This window comes from Poecilia formosa, unplaced genomic scaffold (genome assembly GCF_000485575.1).
Source record: "Poecilia formosa unplaced genomic scaffold, Poecilia_formosa-5.1.2 Scaffold25, whole genome shotgun sequence".
In the NCBI taxonomy this organism is placed as follows: Eukaryota; Metazoa; Chordata; class Actinopteri; order Cyprinodontiformes; family Poeciliidae; genus Poecilia; species Poecilia formosa.
The window spans coordinates 263566-279124 of record NW_006799964.1 but is presented as its reverse complement, the minus strand read 5'-3'; the positions used below and the strand labels follow the sequence as shown (position 1 = coordinate 279124).

General features: G+C 41.2%; 2 protein-coding genes across 3 annotated transcripts in view; one reads left to right on the top strand and one right to left on the bottom strand.

The window, feature by feature from the left end:
- The first annotated feature begins 591 nt into the window (after positions 1–591).
- Positions 592–15559, top strand: part of LOC103135356 (prune homolog 2 with BCH domain) — a 52361-nt gene continuing 37393 nt past the window's right edge. Inside the window, exons 1-2 of one of the 2 annotated variants that reach the window (XM_016669458.1) lie at positions 592–613; positions 13100–13230. In XM_016669458.1, the coding sequence (XP_016524944.1) occupies positions 13192–13230 (39 nt within the window). In that variant the 5' untranslated portion in view covers positions 592–613; positions 13100–13191. Of the gene's footprint in view, positions 614–12708; positions 13231–15559 lie in introns of those variants that run through there. The other variant, XM_016669457.1, reaches the window with a different exon arrangement.
- On the bottom strand, positions 1935–3910 carry foxb2 (forkhead box B2). Its single transcript, XM_007548016.2, has one exon. The coding sequence runs from the start codon at positions 3378–3380 to the stop codon at positions 2418–2420; it is 963 nt and encodes a 320-aa protein (XP_007548078.1). The 5' UTR covers positions 3381–3910; the 3' UTR covers positions 1935–2417.

Sequence of the window (15559 nt, the reverse complement as noted above, 5' to 3'; positions counted from 1 at the left end):
ACATCTTTATAAACAACTTGGTTTTCTTTCCTTTTTCTCTTGGTTTATGCTTTGATGTTTTTTAAAAGTTATGGTGGCATAATGTTTTTTTTTTTATATATATATATATATATCTGTGAAAGAATCAAACCTCCCATAATGATTACCTTTGCCTCATAGAAAAGTAGACTAATGAATTCTAAGTAATTTAATTTGACATTTTGAAAAATATGACAGCCTGTGTGTTTGCATCTGAAACACACATATGAACATATGACGTAAAAATCTGCACAGGGGCGCAACAAAAATAGTCGCGCTGAGGCTGCTTGACAGTATGATTTTACCTCTGTGAATTCGTAATATTTTTGCATGCAAAAAGCAGCTCCTGTTTCCCTGCGTGTAAACACATGTGCCCATCAGGAGACCTCGTGTGATATTATGACTCCAGAAGCATATAACATTGCTGTTGTGAAGACTGAAGATCATGGAGGGTAGTAATGGCTGCATTATCACTCCTCTTATTGTGTCTTAATTAGTGGCATTTAATTATGTGCTAATGCAGTGAGGACTATTAAAGACAGTGAGACCTGCTGATCAGGGAATTAAAGAAACTCTCTCATACACACACACACACTTCTGCACGCTCAGCTTTTCACACAAACACACTCTCAAATCTCAGTTCCCTTTAACTAGAAATTACCGGCATCCTACAGAGAACATGTGTATGCGTGTGTGCGTGTGTGTGTGTGTGTTTGTGTGTATATCAGACCTAACACAGCGAGAAGGAGTTGGAGGATTTAGAGAAAAAGAAGAAGAAAAAAAACTCAGCATATGATGGAGAACAATACAAAATAAATGAAAGAAAAAAACAAGCGTAATTATTTTTAAGTGTATTTTGATTGACACCCAAATATTTTCTAATTCTTCACTCCCACGCATCTCCTCCACTGGTGCATCTCAATTATTTGTTCAGAGGCTGGTGTGACAATGGTGTCGGCTGTGGGTGCCTTTGGGATGCTAAACAGGGGGACAGGAGGTTAAATATAAGTCACTTTCAGTGGGATGAACCTGAGGCTTTGTGCTGCTGGAGTGCAGGGGCTTCAAAGCTTCATTAAAACAGAGCAAACAAAAGAGCAAACTTGATCCGAAGCCCCCACCCACCACCACCACCTCCACCACCACGTCTGCGTTTGAAGATGGTGGAGCTGCAGTGCTGAGTGTTGCTGCCTCCTCATCTCAGTCACATTGTGATCCTCCAGCTCTCTGCTGGGCAAAGACACATCAGCCCAAATGTCCAATCCAGTCTCACCTGCATGAAGGCTGAGCGTGGCGGCAGTCAGGTCACATTTTATTTTCTTTCTTGCATGAGTTTATCTAATAAGAATTTGGGTTTTTGTTTTTTTTTTTTTTTTTTTACAGTTTGGCTTTAAAATTTGCTGCCTAAAACTGTAAAATGCCACATTTACAAAAACTCGCAGGTGTTTTAGTTGAGGTATGTTTTCTCTTTGCCAAGCAGTTAAAAGTTAAACGGTTACCTTTACATCATTTTCAGTAATTCAGTAAAAGTCAAATATTGGAAATTAGATGTTTCTCTTCTTTTTTTTTTCTTTTTCCCTTTTTGATGTTCAATTTTCCAGATAAAAATAAAAACTTAAAAAAGAGGATGAAATTAATCACAAATGTTACATTTTACTTGAGCTCTATGTAATTGTTTTTACTTAATTTCTAACAAGCTGATAAAACCCCACATAATACATATTTTAATCAGTTGCCTATGTTATCTAAAAACAAAGCAATTGCATGCAAATTCCTACATTCACAAACCAGTTTAATTTACAAATATTTACACTTATGTCAAAGGGGGGGTTTGCTTAGAGGAAATGTGCAAATTTCTGTTGTGCAAAAATGAAAAGAAATGTTCAAAAAATACAAAAGTCAGGATTGAGTTTCAAATTCTTTATAAATATCTTCAGGTAAATAGGATTATAATACAGTCATAACATGTTTAATAAACTGCTAAAGAACAGACAAAAAAGTGCAACAGGCCTAATTATTTTATTTTATTCTTTTAAGAAAGCAAAAGGCCTACTTTTACTTTAGCAAACAGACTTGCAACGATTTACTGTAAAGAATGACAGCAAAAAATATAATTTCTTATTTTGCATTTAGGAAAGTCTTTTGAGTGAAAGCTTTCTTTGGGATCTGCTTTGTCTGATTATATTCGCCACTTTGGTGGTAAATGCCCTTACAAAGTGTGCAAATTAATTAGGATTTTTAAACACAAAGGTCGAAATGAGAAATTAGTTACAGAGTACAAGTACGTATTTTACAACAGTTGATGACACGTTTGTGTCTCTGATAGGCCTGTTCTGATTTATTTATCACGGGTTCCTTTAAGAGAGGAAAAAGAGCTGAAATGAACACACTTTTTTACCCGGTTAGGACAGCAGCAGAGCCGGGTGCAGCGGGGCTCCCTTCCCCTCCAGCAGATCGCTCTTTTCCATCACCGACCCTACAGAGCAGAGCTGGGTCGGGCCGGTCTGCATCCCCGTTAGACCTGGCATCGGACCCAGAGACGGGGTCGGCTTTATGGGCACCGGGATCGCGGGCAGGGTTGGCCCGCTGGCGCTGTGGTACAGGCCCTTGGCGGACACGCTGAAGGGCGCGTATTCAGATGATGGCGCGGGCACGGGCACGCCGCTCATGGACTCTGACAGCACGCCGACGTGCGGCCACATGGAGTTGACTACGCTGCTGAGCTGAGGGGGCACCGGGTAACCCAGGTGGTGCATGACCGAAGTGAGAGGAAGCCCGCCGGCCACCACGCCTTTGTAGTCCCTTCCTATGATGTTCTCGATGGCGAAAGGATGCTTGAACCCACCGGGCTGCGTGCAGGTGATGCCCCCGTAGCTCTGGAAGTGAGGGAGCCGACCCACGCCTGCCGGGGCGACCGGGTGTTCGGGGTGAGACGGTGCGGCGCCCAGCTTGCTGCCCGGGTGGTGGTGGTGGTGATGGTGGAAGTAGTGCATCATTGGGGAAGTCTTGCAGGCCATGTGCTCTGCGCGCAGCACCTTGAAACGCTTCCTCCTCCGCAAGAAGCTGCCGTTTTCAAACATGTCCCCGCAGTCCGGGTGCAAAGCCCAGAAGCTGCCCTTCCCAGGCTGGTCGGGCCTCCGGGGGATCTTAATGAAGCAGTCGTTGAAGGAGAGATTGTGTCGGAGGGAGTTCTGCCACCTCTGGGTGTTCTCTCGGTAGTAGGGAAAGCGATCCATGATGAACTTGTAAATGTCACTCAGAGGCAGCATCTTGTCCGAGGAGTTTTGGATGGCCATCGCTGTCAGTGAAATGTAGGAGTAAGGAGGCTTCTGGTCGCTGTAGGAGTTTTTCCCTGGTCGGGGCATAGCTATGACTGATATCCTAAAGCGTCTGCTTTAAATCAACCACTTTTTAGTTATATTTTACGCGTTTGCTTACTTGGCAGTCAGTCTCCATCCAGCTGGTTGATTCCAAAAATCTGAGCCATCAAATTAGAGTAACTGCGCTTTATCAACCAAAAAAGGCCTGCAACTGACAGGTAGGATCCTCAGAGGTGCGCGCATCCAAACATTGTTCTCTCTGGATGTCTCTTCGCTGAAACGACGCGCTTTAAAGTTGTGCGCAAAACTCAGCCTGTGTGCGCAAAAGTTGTGAGGTCCCCTCGCCTGGCACGGTCGGGTTGTGTGTGGCTCCTCTTTTCTTTCCTCCTCTCCTTCACACGTGTGACGTTCTCACTCGTCGCGCCGTGTTTTTGTAAGCCCCCCCGTAGGTCGTCGGCTCTATTATCTGTTATTCAGACACTTAGGGGACACGTCAGGAGTGAGCAGAGGGTTGTGTGCCTGCGTGAGTCTGTGTTTGTGAATGTGTGTGGAAGTAGGGGTGGCAGGAGCGAAGAGATGGGGTGAAGTCATGAGAGGAGGGGCGGTCTGTGGGCGCGTTTGGTTCTAATCTGCTGTTTGCCAATCCAAGAGCTGTGCCCAACACACTCAACGCAGATCTGTAGTGGCATATATGAGCTGTGTTTAAAGCGTTGTCTCTTAAACAAACCCGACCCTTCTTTTCTGCATCACATTGACCTTTGACCTCTGTTTTGTCTTCCATTTAAAGCCTGGTAAAAGAAAATGTACTTTTAAAAAAATCACTTGTTTGTTGAATAATTTTGACAAACTATTTGTAATCCATGTGACATTTACATCCACGATATAAAAAAATATTTACATTCTAGATGCGTTTTAAAAACAGAAAATATAATCAGTCCCTTTCACCACTGATAAAAAATGCACTATATTTTTCTGCACCTTTTGCATTTTTATCAAATAAACACCAATTACTGCTGATGCCTGATTCCGGAGCTCGTTGGGTGGAAGGTACGGTACAACCGGGACAGTTCAACAGCCCATCACAGAAAGACACAGGACAAACAACCAGGCAAGTTCACGCTCACTTCCAGTGCCACGTTTAGTGAGACCAACTAACCTAACATTCATCTTTGGAACTGGAGCGTTTCTGCACAAACCATCACAAACGTTTGAGACCAATTTCATTTGATTTGAAGAAGGTGAAGGTAGGTGGGTGGGAGAGCAACTTCACTCATATTAGGAGGATCGGGTGTACAAATGTGCTTTAATGTACAACTGGGACATGTGTGTAACGTCCCAGTTGACAACTTGTGATTTGCCAAGTTATAGGGTTTATGCATTTGTGTACTTAGGCTGCTAATATAGTTTTTTTCAGAAGAAAATTTATTGTTAAATAATAATAAAAAAATTAATGAGCCTGACTGTCCATCCATCCATCCATCCATCCATCCATCCATCCATCCATCCATCCATCCATCCATCCATCCACTTGGACCTGTTCCTCAGTGGAAATCTCCAGCTGTTTCCAGGCCAACAGAGAAACAGTCCCTCCATCATCTCCTGGGTCTTCCTCTGGGTCTCCTAAGGTGGGACATGTCCAGAACACTTCACCTCGGAGGCATCCAGGTGGCGACCTGATCAGATGCTTTGGTCACCTGAGTCAGCTCCTCTTGACGTGGTGGAGCAGCAGATTCCTGAGCTACACGCAAACAATCCAATAAGCAGAATGGGCGAATAACTATAAATGTGAGATAAACACATACTTTTATACTTCTAACGCATTTTTGAAAGCAGAGAATAATATGAACTCAGAACAAGAGAAAGAGAACGGAATTCAAATTCAAAATTCATGGCAAGTTGACTTTACTATACATGCAAATTGTATGTCATTAGTTTAAAGAGCCTGTGGTGAAAATAAGAATATTTCACACAAGATATTTCAGATTACTGATGAGTTTTAAAGTTCAAACCTTGTGCATTTAAGGTTCAAGTCAGCTACAAAACTTTACATTTGGTGCTGAATAGGGAAGGATATGTGATGTTTAGATTTGTCTTCAGGAATTTTTCTATTGTATGGCATTTTGCTCTAGTAAGAACAGAAAAAAATTAATTAAATAACTGATTCTCCATCACAACAGAACGAGAAAACAAATGGACTATTTTAGTAAAGTATTTGCTAAATTGTACTTTCAGGAACTTTTCCAAATAAAGCGCCCAGTACTTCAAAGTTTAGATTACTGTAAATTCAGATAACACTGTGAGGAAAAGGGGAGCCTTTACCTTTTTTAAATTAAGCTAAAGACACTCTTCCAAATTAATTTCTTTAATTTGAAAATCCAAATTATTTTTTTTAATTTGGAAGAGTTTGCACAAGAGGGGAGATGCATTACCAAATGAACTAAACCAGTGGTGGAAATATATTTGCCTTTCAAAATAAAAGTCATACATTCTCTTTAAAATAACATTGTTATTATTACTATTACATATGTTTATAGTTGCCGTTTTAGATTACTAATAGGCCTAAACCCGACAGGCATGAAAACGTCATTGCGTTGATGTGTCAAAATAAAACTAATAGGAATTTTTCAAAATAAAAGTCTTGCGTCTCCTGAAAATGATAATGACAAATTAAGGTTCAGTGTTCCTGGGAAGCTTTAAATCCCAAAGCTCATTCATTTTGGGCCCTAAGTCTGAAACAAGACAGTCCTAGCGGCGCAGACATGCACCAAGTGGCAGCACGTGGCAGACACCATCAAAAAAATTTCCTTCCTGAGTTTTCTAATTAACGTCACTCTCGTCTGATTGAAGTGACCAGAGAGAGGTACCCGAACCAGAAACCAGGATGAGTTCCCTTCAGAAAGTCAATAGAAAAAACATGGCATATTTAAACACAGCCTCTTTGTTAAATTTGCTCGATTGCACTTTCAGACTTTCCCGGCAATAAATCATGTGTGCCTTTGCGCACAATAATCAGCGCGCTTCTCGTCTGCTCCCCACGCTCACAGGAACCGCTTCCGCACAGAAAACACACGACTAAGACAACACACTGAGCGAAGAGAGGCGCTGTTGTTGATTAATTGCTGAGAGGGGAGTCCGGCGGCTGTCTGTCTGTTCAAACACTCTCTGGTGAATCCTACAAGGATGTAAACAAACTTCATCCCCGTGCTCCGGATCCTGCTCGGCGGAGAGAACAACAAAAAGCTGCTTTCTGTGTTTTTTTTTTTTGTTGTTTTTTTTCCCTCTCTGGCCAGGTGTCATGGCTGGGTCCTTGACGGCTCCTGTCTTCCCCGCTGCCCCTGCGGGTCTTCGAATACATTACAATAATTAAGCCTTCCGTGATTTAGCCTCCTTGGAGAAAAGTCCAACAATGTAATTAAGGGCAAGCTCGCTGTATTAGGTATGAATATTCAAAACTGTGTCAATTAATTAGCCGGTGCATCTCTCCTGTAATGTCTGGGTCCTTAAAGCCCACTCGAAAGGTCAGCTGTGTCAACTGAGAGCATATTTTAAAGGCATCAGATAATTGCAAGGAAAATTACCTTTTAAGCGCCACATCACCAGCAGCTAGAAAATATTTTAAATGAACTGATAAATAAAGAGAAGGGTTGTTTTTCCAGGCGTCTGGAAAAAAAAAATGAGACGTGCAACTCCAAAGGCCCTCGGAGGCCAACGTGTGTAAAAGCATCCCCCTTAAAACGCCCGGGAAAGATCAATATTAAATCTGTTTTCGCAAAGGGGGCCGTTAAATAGACACTGTGGCTGATCTGCATAACAAAATTAATTAGGCAGTCCGTCGCATTCTTCGGCGCCGCACCAAACTCCTGGACAAATAACTAGTTGTGTAAAGCGCACCTTCTGGGCATATGGAACATATGTTGGAATTATCCTTAATTGACTAATTACATAAATTACTCATTAGGTTTACAGCACATCAATTATAAAAGATGTATCAATTAATTTTGCATAAATTACAAGCGGCACCCCGCACGATGAGGGCGACTGGGGGGAAGGTGGGTCGTCAGGAGGGGGGTCTTTTCCAAAGGTGGAGAGTGTGTGCGTGCTGCGTGCGTCTGTGCCTGTGTGCGTATGTGTGTGTGTGTGTGTGTGTGTGTGCGTGCGTGCACGCGCGCGCAAACGCGGGCGCGCGTGGGCGACGGTCGTCTGTTTGTTTCCAGCCTCTAATAATTATTTGCTCAGCTTAAGGGCAAAGATATCTGTTCTCTGTCTCCCAGTCGCACGGGGAAAGTGTGGGGGTAATGGCAATTATACTAATAATAATAATCTTAAAGACCTCTCTCTCCAACTCATAAGGGGCGCATCGTCGCGGAGAGAGCCATTAAAATCAATTAGCGAGGCCTATTGTTTTCAATGGAAAATTAAGCCGGTTTAGGACCGCATAGAGCAAACGCTGCAAGGCTTATTTGTGCAATGAGGTATTATTTAAAGGAAAACGTCTTTTCCGTTTTTTGCCATAAAACAGCGAGGAAGCTGTCCATTGTGTCTGCCTGTTGACTGTCTCCGTCATTTCAGGCTAAACAGAAGAAAATAAAACTATCCTTAAGTATTCCATTACATTTTTAACAAACATCTTGAGTAAGTTTTATGCTGCAAATAGAGAACTCTCCAACATTAACACACGTATGAGTACAGGCCTTCTTATGGTGCTTGAATATTGAGAGTTATCATGCAGAAAACAAGCTTCACCCTTTTTATTATTAACCTTTTAGTAGACTTTATAAAACGTCTATAAATGCCTATAGACTTTTTTTTTTTTTACTTAATTCAGTTAATTTTCTGTTTGTTTATATGGTGCTAATTAACACCAGCAGCCCATTTAGTCACTTTAGAATACATATATTCTATTGATATCAACGCAAATGGATGCAAGTTTGTGACCTTAGCATCTTTACACACATTTGGGCTGAATGATAATTTGGTACTGTTGTGTCACCTAGTGCATCTCTTTTTTGTTGTTGTTTTTATATTTCTGGCAGGATCTCAACTTTCCTTACCAAAATAGGTACAACAACAACAACCCTGCAGAGTAAAGTAGGTAAAGTCGATGAACAATTAATTTATGATTCCCTCTAGACAAACTAAAACACATTGTTATACAGTGTGAGAAGCAGCAGGGAGCAGCAAAATCACATATGTTTAGGACACTGAGCTCATCATTAGTTTTTTTTTTTTTACCTCAACAAATTCTGTTTTAATTTATGCAGTTATTGTGCACAGATCCTAAACTTTTGATGCAATCTTTTTGTGATAGAAACTGCAAATGTTCTTCACTTTACATTTTTAAATATACTCTCAAATTGACCCAGGGGAAAAGGGGAAAAAACAAAGAAGTAACCATCACAAAATAGTGCCCATTAACTGACCAAGCACTCACTAACCATCCACCTGAAAATGAATTATTTTGATGACCGTTTGCTGATGGTACTATAATCCTTGGATATGATTCTTCCTAGAAAGGAAACTGGTATTGTTTCCATTTATCATCTTTGCACACAGAGGGCGTGAAGCAATAGCTTCACCAGCTTCACAGTTGTTTTTGGTTTTTTTTATCTTGAATGAGTTAAAAAGTAACCATGTGGAATCAAACTTATCCAAGTCTTTTGTAGCTTCTGTTGGGTTTACTGTTTGTTCAGCTCCATCCAACTTTTCACCAACTCTCATCTATTTTTCTGTTTCTAATGAGGTGTCTTATTTTTCTTTCAACGCTGGCTTTCTCCTCATCACTCTTCAACAAAGACCAAACTTGAAACCTCTATGTTAAAATAATTTTCTAAATTACATTTAAATTATATAACACATATTTAATTGTCTCATAAGATCGAGCATCAGCCTCTCAATTTTTGTTGCAATTATTAAGCGTCTGATCTTAATCTGGATTTTTATCTGATGTTTTATTGGAAGGATTGCCACAGTTTTCAACAGGGTTGATAATTTCCAGAGGCTCAAAGTTAACTTAATTCAACTTGTTTTGATGTGTATCATCATTCTTGTAGGAAACAGTTGTCTTATAAATGTTTTCGTTTTTTTAATAACTCTTGAAACCAGGAGCTCGTGTTTCCTCTCCTTACGTAGAGACATAAATCTCACTTCTCTGTGGACAGATAGTGGTTTTACAACAGTTTCTAATTCTTGGCAGGTTTTATCTTAACCTTCCTTCAGAACAGGTGAAATATGAACTGCTAACATGAAAACATTACATTTTAAAGTGCTTAAGTCTTAGGCTGAATTAAGTTTTATTCCTTTTCTAAACTGTAATGCTTGTTGCCGGTTTAAAACAAAAGAAACATGAAACTATGTTGTCCTAATCCAATCCCAGGGTCCTTATCAAGGCTTTTCAAATGATTTGTATAACAGTTTCTGTCAACCAGTGATGTTTCGAGTTTATTTGTTGCAATAAATATTCAGAGTGAAAGAGAGACTACAGCAACTCCTGTTGTATGTTGGGTGAACAGCTTTGTGCACAGTTAACCCAGTAAATTTTAGCTAATAAAGCAAATTATTCAGGTTAAGAAGGAAGAGAATATTTTTTTTCCAAAATCTTTGTCTTCATGCATCCAACCAGAAAAGCACAGAAACATGCTGAGCTGCATCAAAACAGAGCAAATATGCTATTGTTAGCTTTTCACTTCAGCAAAGTTCTCAGCATGTTGGCACGAACCAGACAAAGTTTTACTAAAGACAGCAGCTGCATGTGTGGAATCATATTAATCTTTAGAAACAAACTTACGTTACGTGTTTTTCAGGCACATATAACTGTGACGTAATTGCAAACATACATACAGATTTCATGGCACTTCACTAAACATGGATTTTCTCAGAGTCAAAAAATAGAGGCTTAAATGCAAAATATTACAATGGACAACAAGTCATTGGTCTTTTCTGCAGCCACTAAACTTAAATATATTTTTGAGTTGGGTTTGATTTTCCTCAATACTTTCAATAATACAAACCAAACAGCCAGCAGAGAGAATTGTGAAAATTATCCGAGTTGCATATATTTTGGCACATTCATATTAGAGTTTGGCTATGTAAATACATGCTTCACACAGTGACATCACTGTCTGCATATAGTGAAAAGATGAAACAGTAGAGAAGTTTTGGAGGATTGGCACCCCTACCTAAAATTATCAGAAAAGTACCCTGAACATCTAAGACCACAATGCTTATGTCTCCTAGTTAAGGTCCAAGGCAATGACAGCTGTGGAGAAGCTCCAAAGCCAAAACCACAAAGGCCCATCTTAAATTTGAAAAAAATAAAATAAATAAATAAATAAATCTTAATGGGAACTGTTCTTTTGACTGAAGAGACAAAAGAAAAATTTCTCCACTGTGAAAAAATCTCAATGAATTTGAGATAATTTAGGACTTTTTTTTTCTTTAAATATAAATGACCAAAAAGAGGTCTGATTTTTAGCCACTTAGAGACGTAGAGAGTCTGAAAGGTTTATTAAAACAAATGTACGATTTTGTTCTTCTGGGTTTACAGCAGCAGTTCAGGTTGGCACCAAGGAGGACATGTTGGAATTAGTAATTATATTGAAGTATCGTCAGAGGAATTGCTAGAGTTTGACGAGGTAACAGAGATCTAAGAGGAAGAGATGTACCTCCAGAGCCTGAGGTTCATACATGGTGGTGAATGGCAACTTGATTGTTTCCTTGGTGTTTTCTTTGAGAATAAAAGTGTGAAGAGCAGAGGAACTTTGGAGGACAATCAGGTGAGCAAAAGGCCAATGGTTAGAGCAGTGGTTCTTAACCTGGGTTCGATCGAACCCCAGGGGTTCTCAGGTCTCAGGGGTTCGGCGGAGCCTCTGCCACGGAGGTAAACACACTGTGTAAAGTCGTGATGACGCCCCGTTTTGCCATCACTTGCTGCAGAGGATCACGTTACATTGCTTAGCCAATCAGTGCTGCGGGAAGGAGTTCCACTCTCAGCATGGATTTGAACTTGTGTCTTTAATTACTTCAGTAAAGCTCACCGTTTTGACCAAATTCTGTAGTCTAAATCTGCTCCTTAGTCACATCTTTTCGGGGTTGGTACTGCCTCTAGTGGCGTGGGGGAGGTAATACAACTAATATAATTACATTAATAAATCAGAATACCGCAAATTATTTTGTGTTTCGGGGGGGGGGGGGTTCTGTGAATGCGCATATGAAACTGGGGGGTTCGGTACCTCAAAAAAGGTTAAGAACCACTGGGTTAGAGTGATCCAGGCAGGTGGTATCAAGATGGCGGCCAAACACAGGAACCGATTCCTATATTAAAGAAGACAACAAAGTAGGTAAAAACAGAGCAGAAAGGGCAGCCTGACTACCATATGACAGCAAAATAATCTGACATCTTCCTCAGCTAATCGGCTCCTCTTTATGCTCCTCCTGATGAGGTTTGATGAGGTGCAGCTGTGGGAGCACACCTGCCAGTCACATCCTGCAAGGAGAGGAGCAAAGGAGAGACACACATGCATACCTACACACAGCTCAGTGGACAGAATAAATAAGGTCACAGATGTTTAATGTTTCCATCGGAAAAAATTGCCCTTCTCACTTTAGGTGACATGTTTTATGGATTTCATGAGTAATTTCAAGTCATCTCACATGTTTCTGGGTAAAGTACAGCCTCAACTTTTGCTTTAAATCTATTTTTCTTCAAATCTATTTGGATACTCGTGGTGGATTCTGTTTTGGTGAGCTTTCCATGTCCAGCCACAGCAAAACATTACCAAATCATGACACTTCCTCCTCCGTGCTTCATGGTAGGTAATGTTATGCTCATAAAAGTTCTGTATTTGGTTTTAGAAAAAAAACAAACAAACAAACAACAACTTCTGTTCTGGTGTCCAGCGAAATGCATTTGAGACCCAGCTGTCCAAAAAATAAACAAACCAAAAAAATGATTTCAGAAGCGCTGGTCTTTCATGTTTTAGATCAATCTGACAAATTTTAGTCTATCCTTCATGTTTTTATAAAAATGTATACATTCATGTGCAACTGTATTCTGACATCATCCTAATTTTAAGTGGAAACATTTTTACAACATAAAGAAGTAAAAGGTAATTTCATTTGTCAATATTGTTTATATTGCATGCCCCACCCCTCCCGACCCCACTGAGGGACAAGGGTGTTCAGAAAATGGATGAGCATGCCCAAATATGTAGGAAAAAACAGTTTATTGTGGTCTCCATTTTTTTATAGATAGATAGATAGATAGATATGTGAGCAGTCACTAAGCAATATTTCAGATTAATTGAAGTGTTTCCAACAGCACTCCCTCAGATAGGTAGATTGCAGATGTCTTGCAGTGATTGCATCTGTGGTCTGGATCATATTGCGGCATTTTTGCCCCCTGTGTAGCAGAGGAGTGAGGGCACAGCTGTTGGCCGTGAAAGAGTGTCATGCGTGGTGCTGGAAAGCTACCATTTCTCACTCACCACCTGAATTAATTACATTAGTGGCCGGAGCTGAAGCGGCCAGCTAGCGGGGCAGAGCGGGTCTGAATGGGTCTCTGTGTCTTTCAGGGGTGAGACAGGGGGACGAGCTCTTCGTACCGCAGGGAGCGCGGCTGAATCGCTTCAATCAGATCTCCTCTTCCTGCCGTCACACCCACCCGCGCTCGGTGTAGTGGGAGGAAAAAAGGGGGGAGGACCGACAGCTCAGCGCGGCGACAAGTGCTGCAGTGCGAGCGCAGCGGGGGACTCGGAAGCGGAGAAAATACACACACACACACGTACACATACCAGGTTTATTCCCCCAAAACCTGGTCTATGGAGAGATCTGCTGCAGCGCCATAGCGACGCAGGCCGACATGGAGGAGTATTTGCGGAGGGTCCAGAGCAGGCTCGGGGTGAGTTGAGAGCCCTCAGCGGCGTTGATGACACCACCTTGTGGGTATAATAAATGAGATCGTGACGGGGAAGGTGCTTCTGCTGTGCTACGAGCTGCGCTCCTGTTGCACAGACAGCGAACAGCTAAGCTTTGGTCTCCCTCCCACCAACCCCCCACCGCCACAATAAGCACCTGTAGATCGCCAGTATTTGAGACGTGTTTGGTCCAAACAGGGGAAAAAAAGGAAAAAGAAAAAGCTTGCTGTGTTTACAGGACCACAATGGTGTGTGCATTTGAACGAGACGCTGGTCTCTAAATCAGAGGGAAAGACATGACATCAACAAGTTTGTCCAGTGACTGTCTTTCCTGGTATCTGGCTGCTCTGCAGACACTGACTCAGAATTTGCATTTGATGGCTCAGTATGTTCAAAGAACCTATTAAAAAAAAAGCCTCATGCAAATACAGAAGAGACTGGCTGACTTCATGACCGAGCCAATGTGAACCTGTTTTGTTTTTAACCAGGCTTCATGATTAGGGATATTTCTGTAAAGATTCAATGAACCTGCTCTGGCCTTAAGGTTACAAGGCTATTAAACCTTGTCTGTCTCATGTATTTTTATTATATTTTGGCCATATTGCCATACAGTGTGTTTACTCATGTACTCTGCACACTAAGCGACACAAAGAAGCTGATTGTGAGAGTGCTTCCTGTAGTTTGTAAACCCGCTCAGGTGTGTAAGGAGCAGATGAAAACACATAATGCTTTAGCTGTTTTGGTCCTTTCCTGACCCTGTAGTTATACAAACATAAATGCATCCTGTCAGACATCATGAATGTTTATCATGAATGCATATATTTTTGGTTTGTTTGATTTTAACCATAAAAAGACCAATCTGTTCATTTTGCTGGCTCGAGTTGGTTGATGAACATTTGACATGAAAAAAAAAGAGTTTAAATAAGTTAAGTTGCCTTGTTTTAGGGTCAGTATTCTGTTGTTAGCTGAGCCTTTGGTTATGTCTGTAGTTCTTATACCTTCTAAAGGGTTTTCTTTCAACAACTACTCCATATGGAGAGTGTACAGCTAATAGTTGTCCTGCCAACAGATCCTCCCAGCTGAGGTTTGGATCTCTGCAGCTCCGTCAAAGTGACCACGGGCCTCTTGGCTGCGTCTCTGGTTAATGCTCTCCTTTGCCCTGACTGTCGACCCAGTCGACGGCTGCCTCTTGGTAGTTTTCCATTTGTGCCAAACTCTTTCCATTTTAAAATAAGGAATTTAGCAGTGAGATATCCACAGATCTCAACATTACTCTTTTTTTAAGAAAATTCTGCTTTGAACTTCAGCCTGTCCGTCTCACCCTGAGTTTACCCTCCAGTCTGAGATGTTTGCGTTGTCGTAACTGTGACTTAAGTCTCTTGCATGAAAGCTCTTCTCGCTGTGTTCCTTCATCTTCATCTTGCTAATGTCACTAATGTTCACTAACTAACCTTTAAGGCTTTCACAGAACAGCTTGATTTATACTGTGAATAAATTACTCACAGCTGGTCCTGCTGTCAAATTCGGTGACTTTTGAAGACAATCAGTTGCACTGAAATTTGTTTAGGACTATTGGAATAAAGAGGGATGAATGCGTTTTAATTGTAGAAAAAATATAAAGCCACAGATCTTTCAACCCCACTTCACAGTTCTCCATTACTCTGCATTGTTTTTTTATCATAAAATATTACTAAAAGTCACTGAAGTTTGCAGCTATAACATGACACATGTTTCCACCTTTCACTTAGAAGCCAGAAGTATTCAGAAGCCATCATCCATCCATGTAAACTGGAGTGTGAGTGTGTCCCTATGAAAAAGCTGCCAGGAAGGAAATTTTAAAGCGAAATCATGAGCCTTTGTCCTCAAAGTGCTTCACATGAATACGGTGAAAGCTGCCAAAGAAGAAAAGGCCAAAGATGTACATTTGCAAATCAGAGCATCGCGAGGTTGTCTTGTGTTAAGGAGGGAAAGTGTTGAGTCTTGGAGGTTGCAGATAAGATGTAACATGTCCATTTTGTTTTTTGAACACAAAGACACCCATCCATGGATTCTTTATCCAATCTCTTATGTCTAAAGTTTGACGATTCAGCCTTTTGCAGACCACTCATTATCTCTGTCATTCTCTGAGAGTTTCTTCGCTCACTTTAAAGATGGCCGCGATCCAGAACAGCCATACCCCTAATTGGCTTGGCTCTGCACGTACTTACTGAATCCATCTCCTCTTCTGCTCAGTTCTTTGCTCTGTAGCTCATCGTCATTCAGCAAAGAGCTCCAACTGTGAGCTGAGGTTACTTACAACATCTGCATAGACTG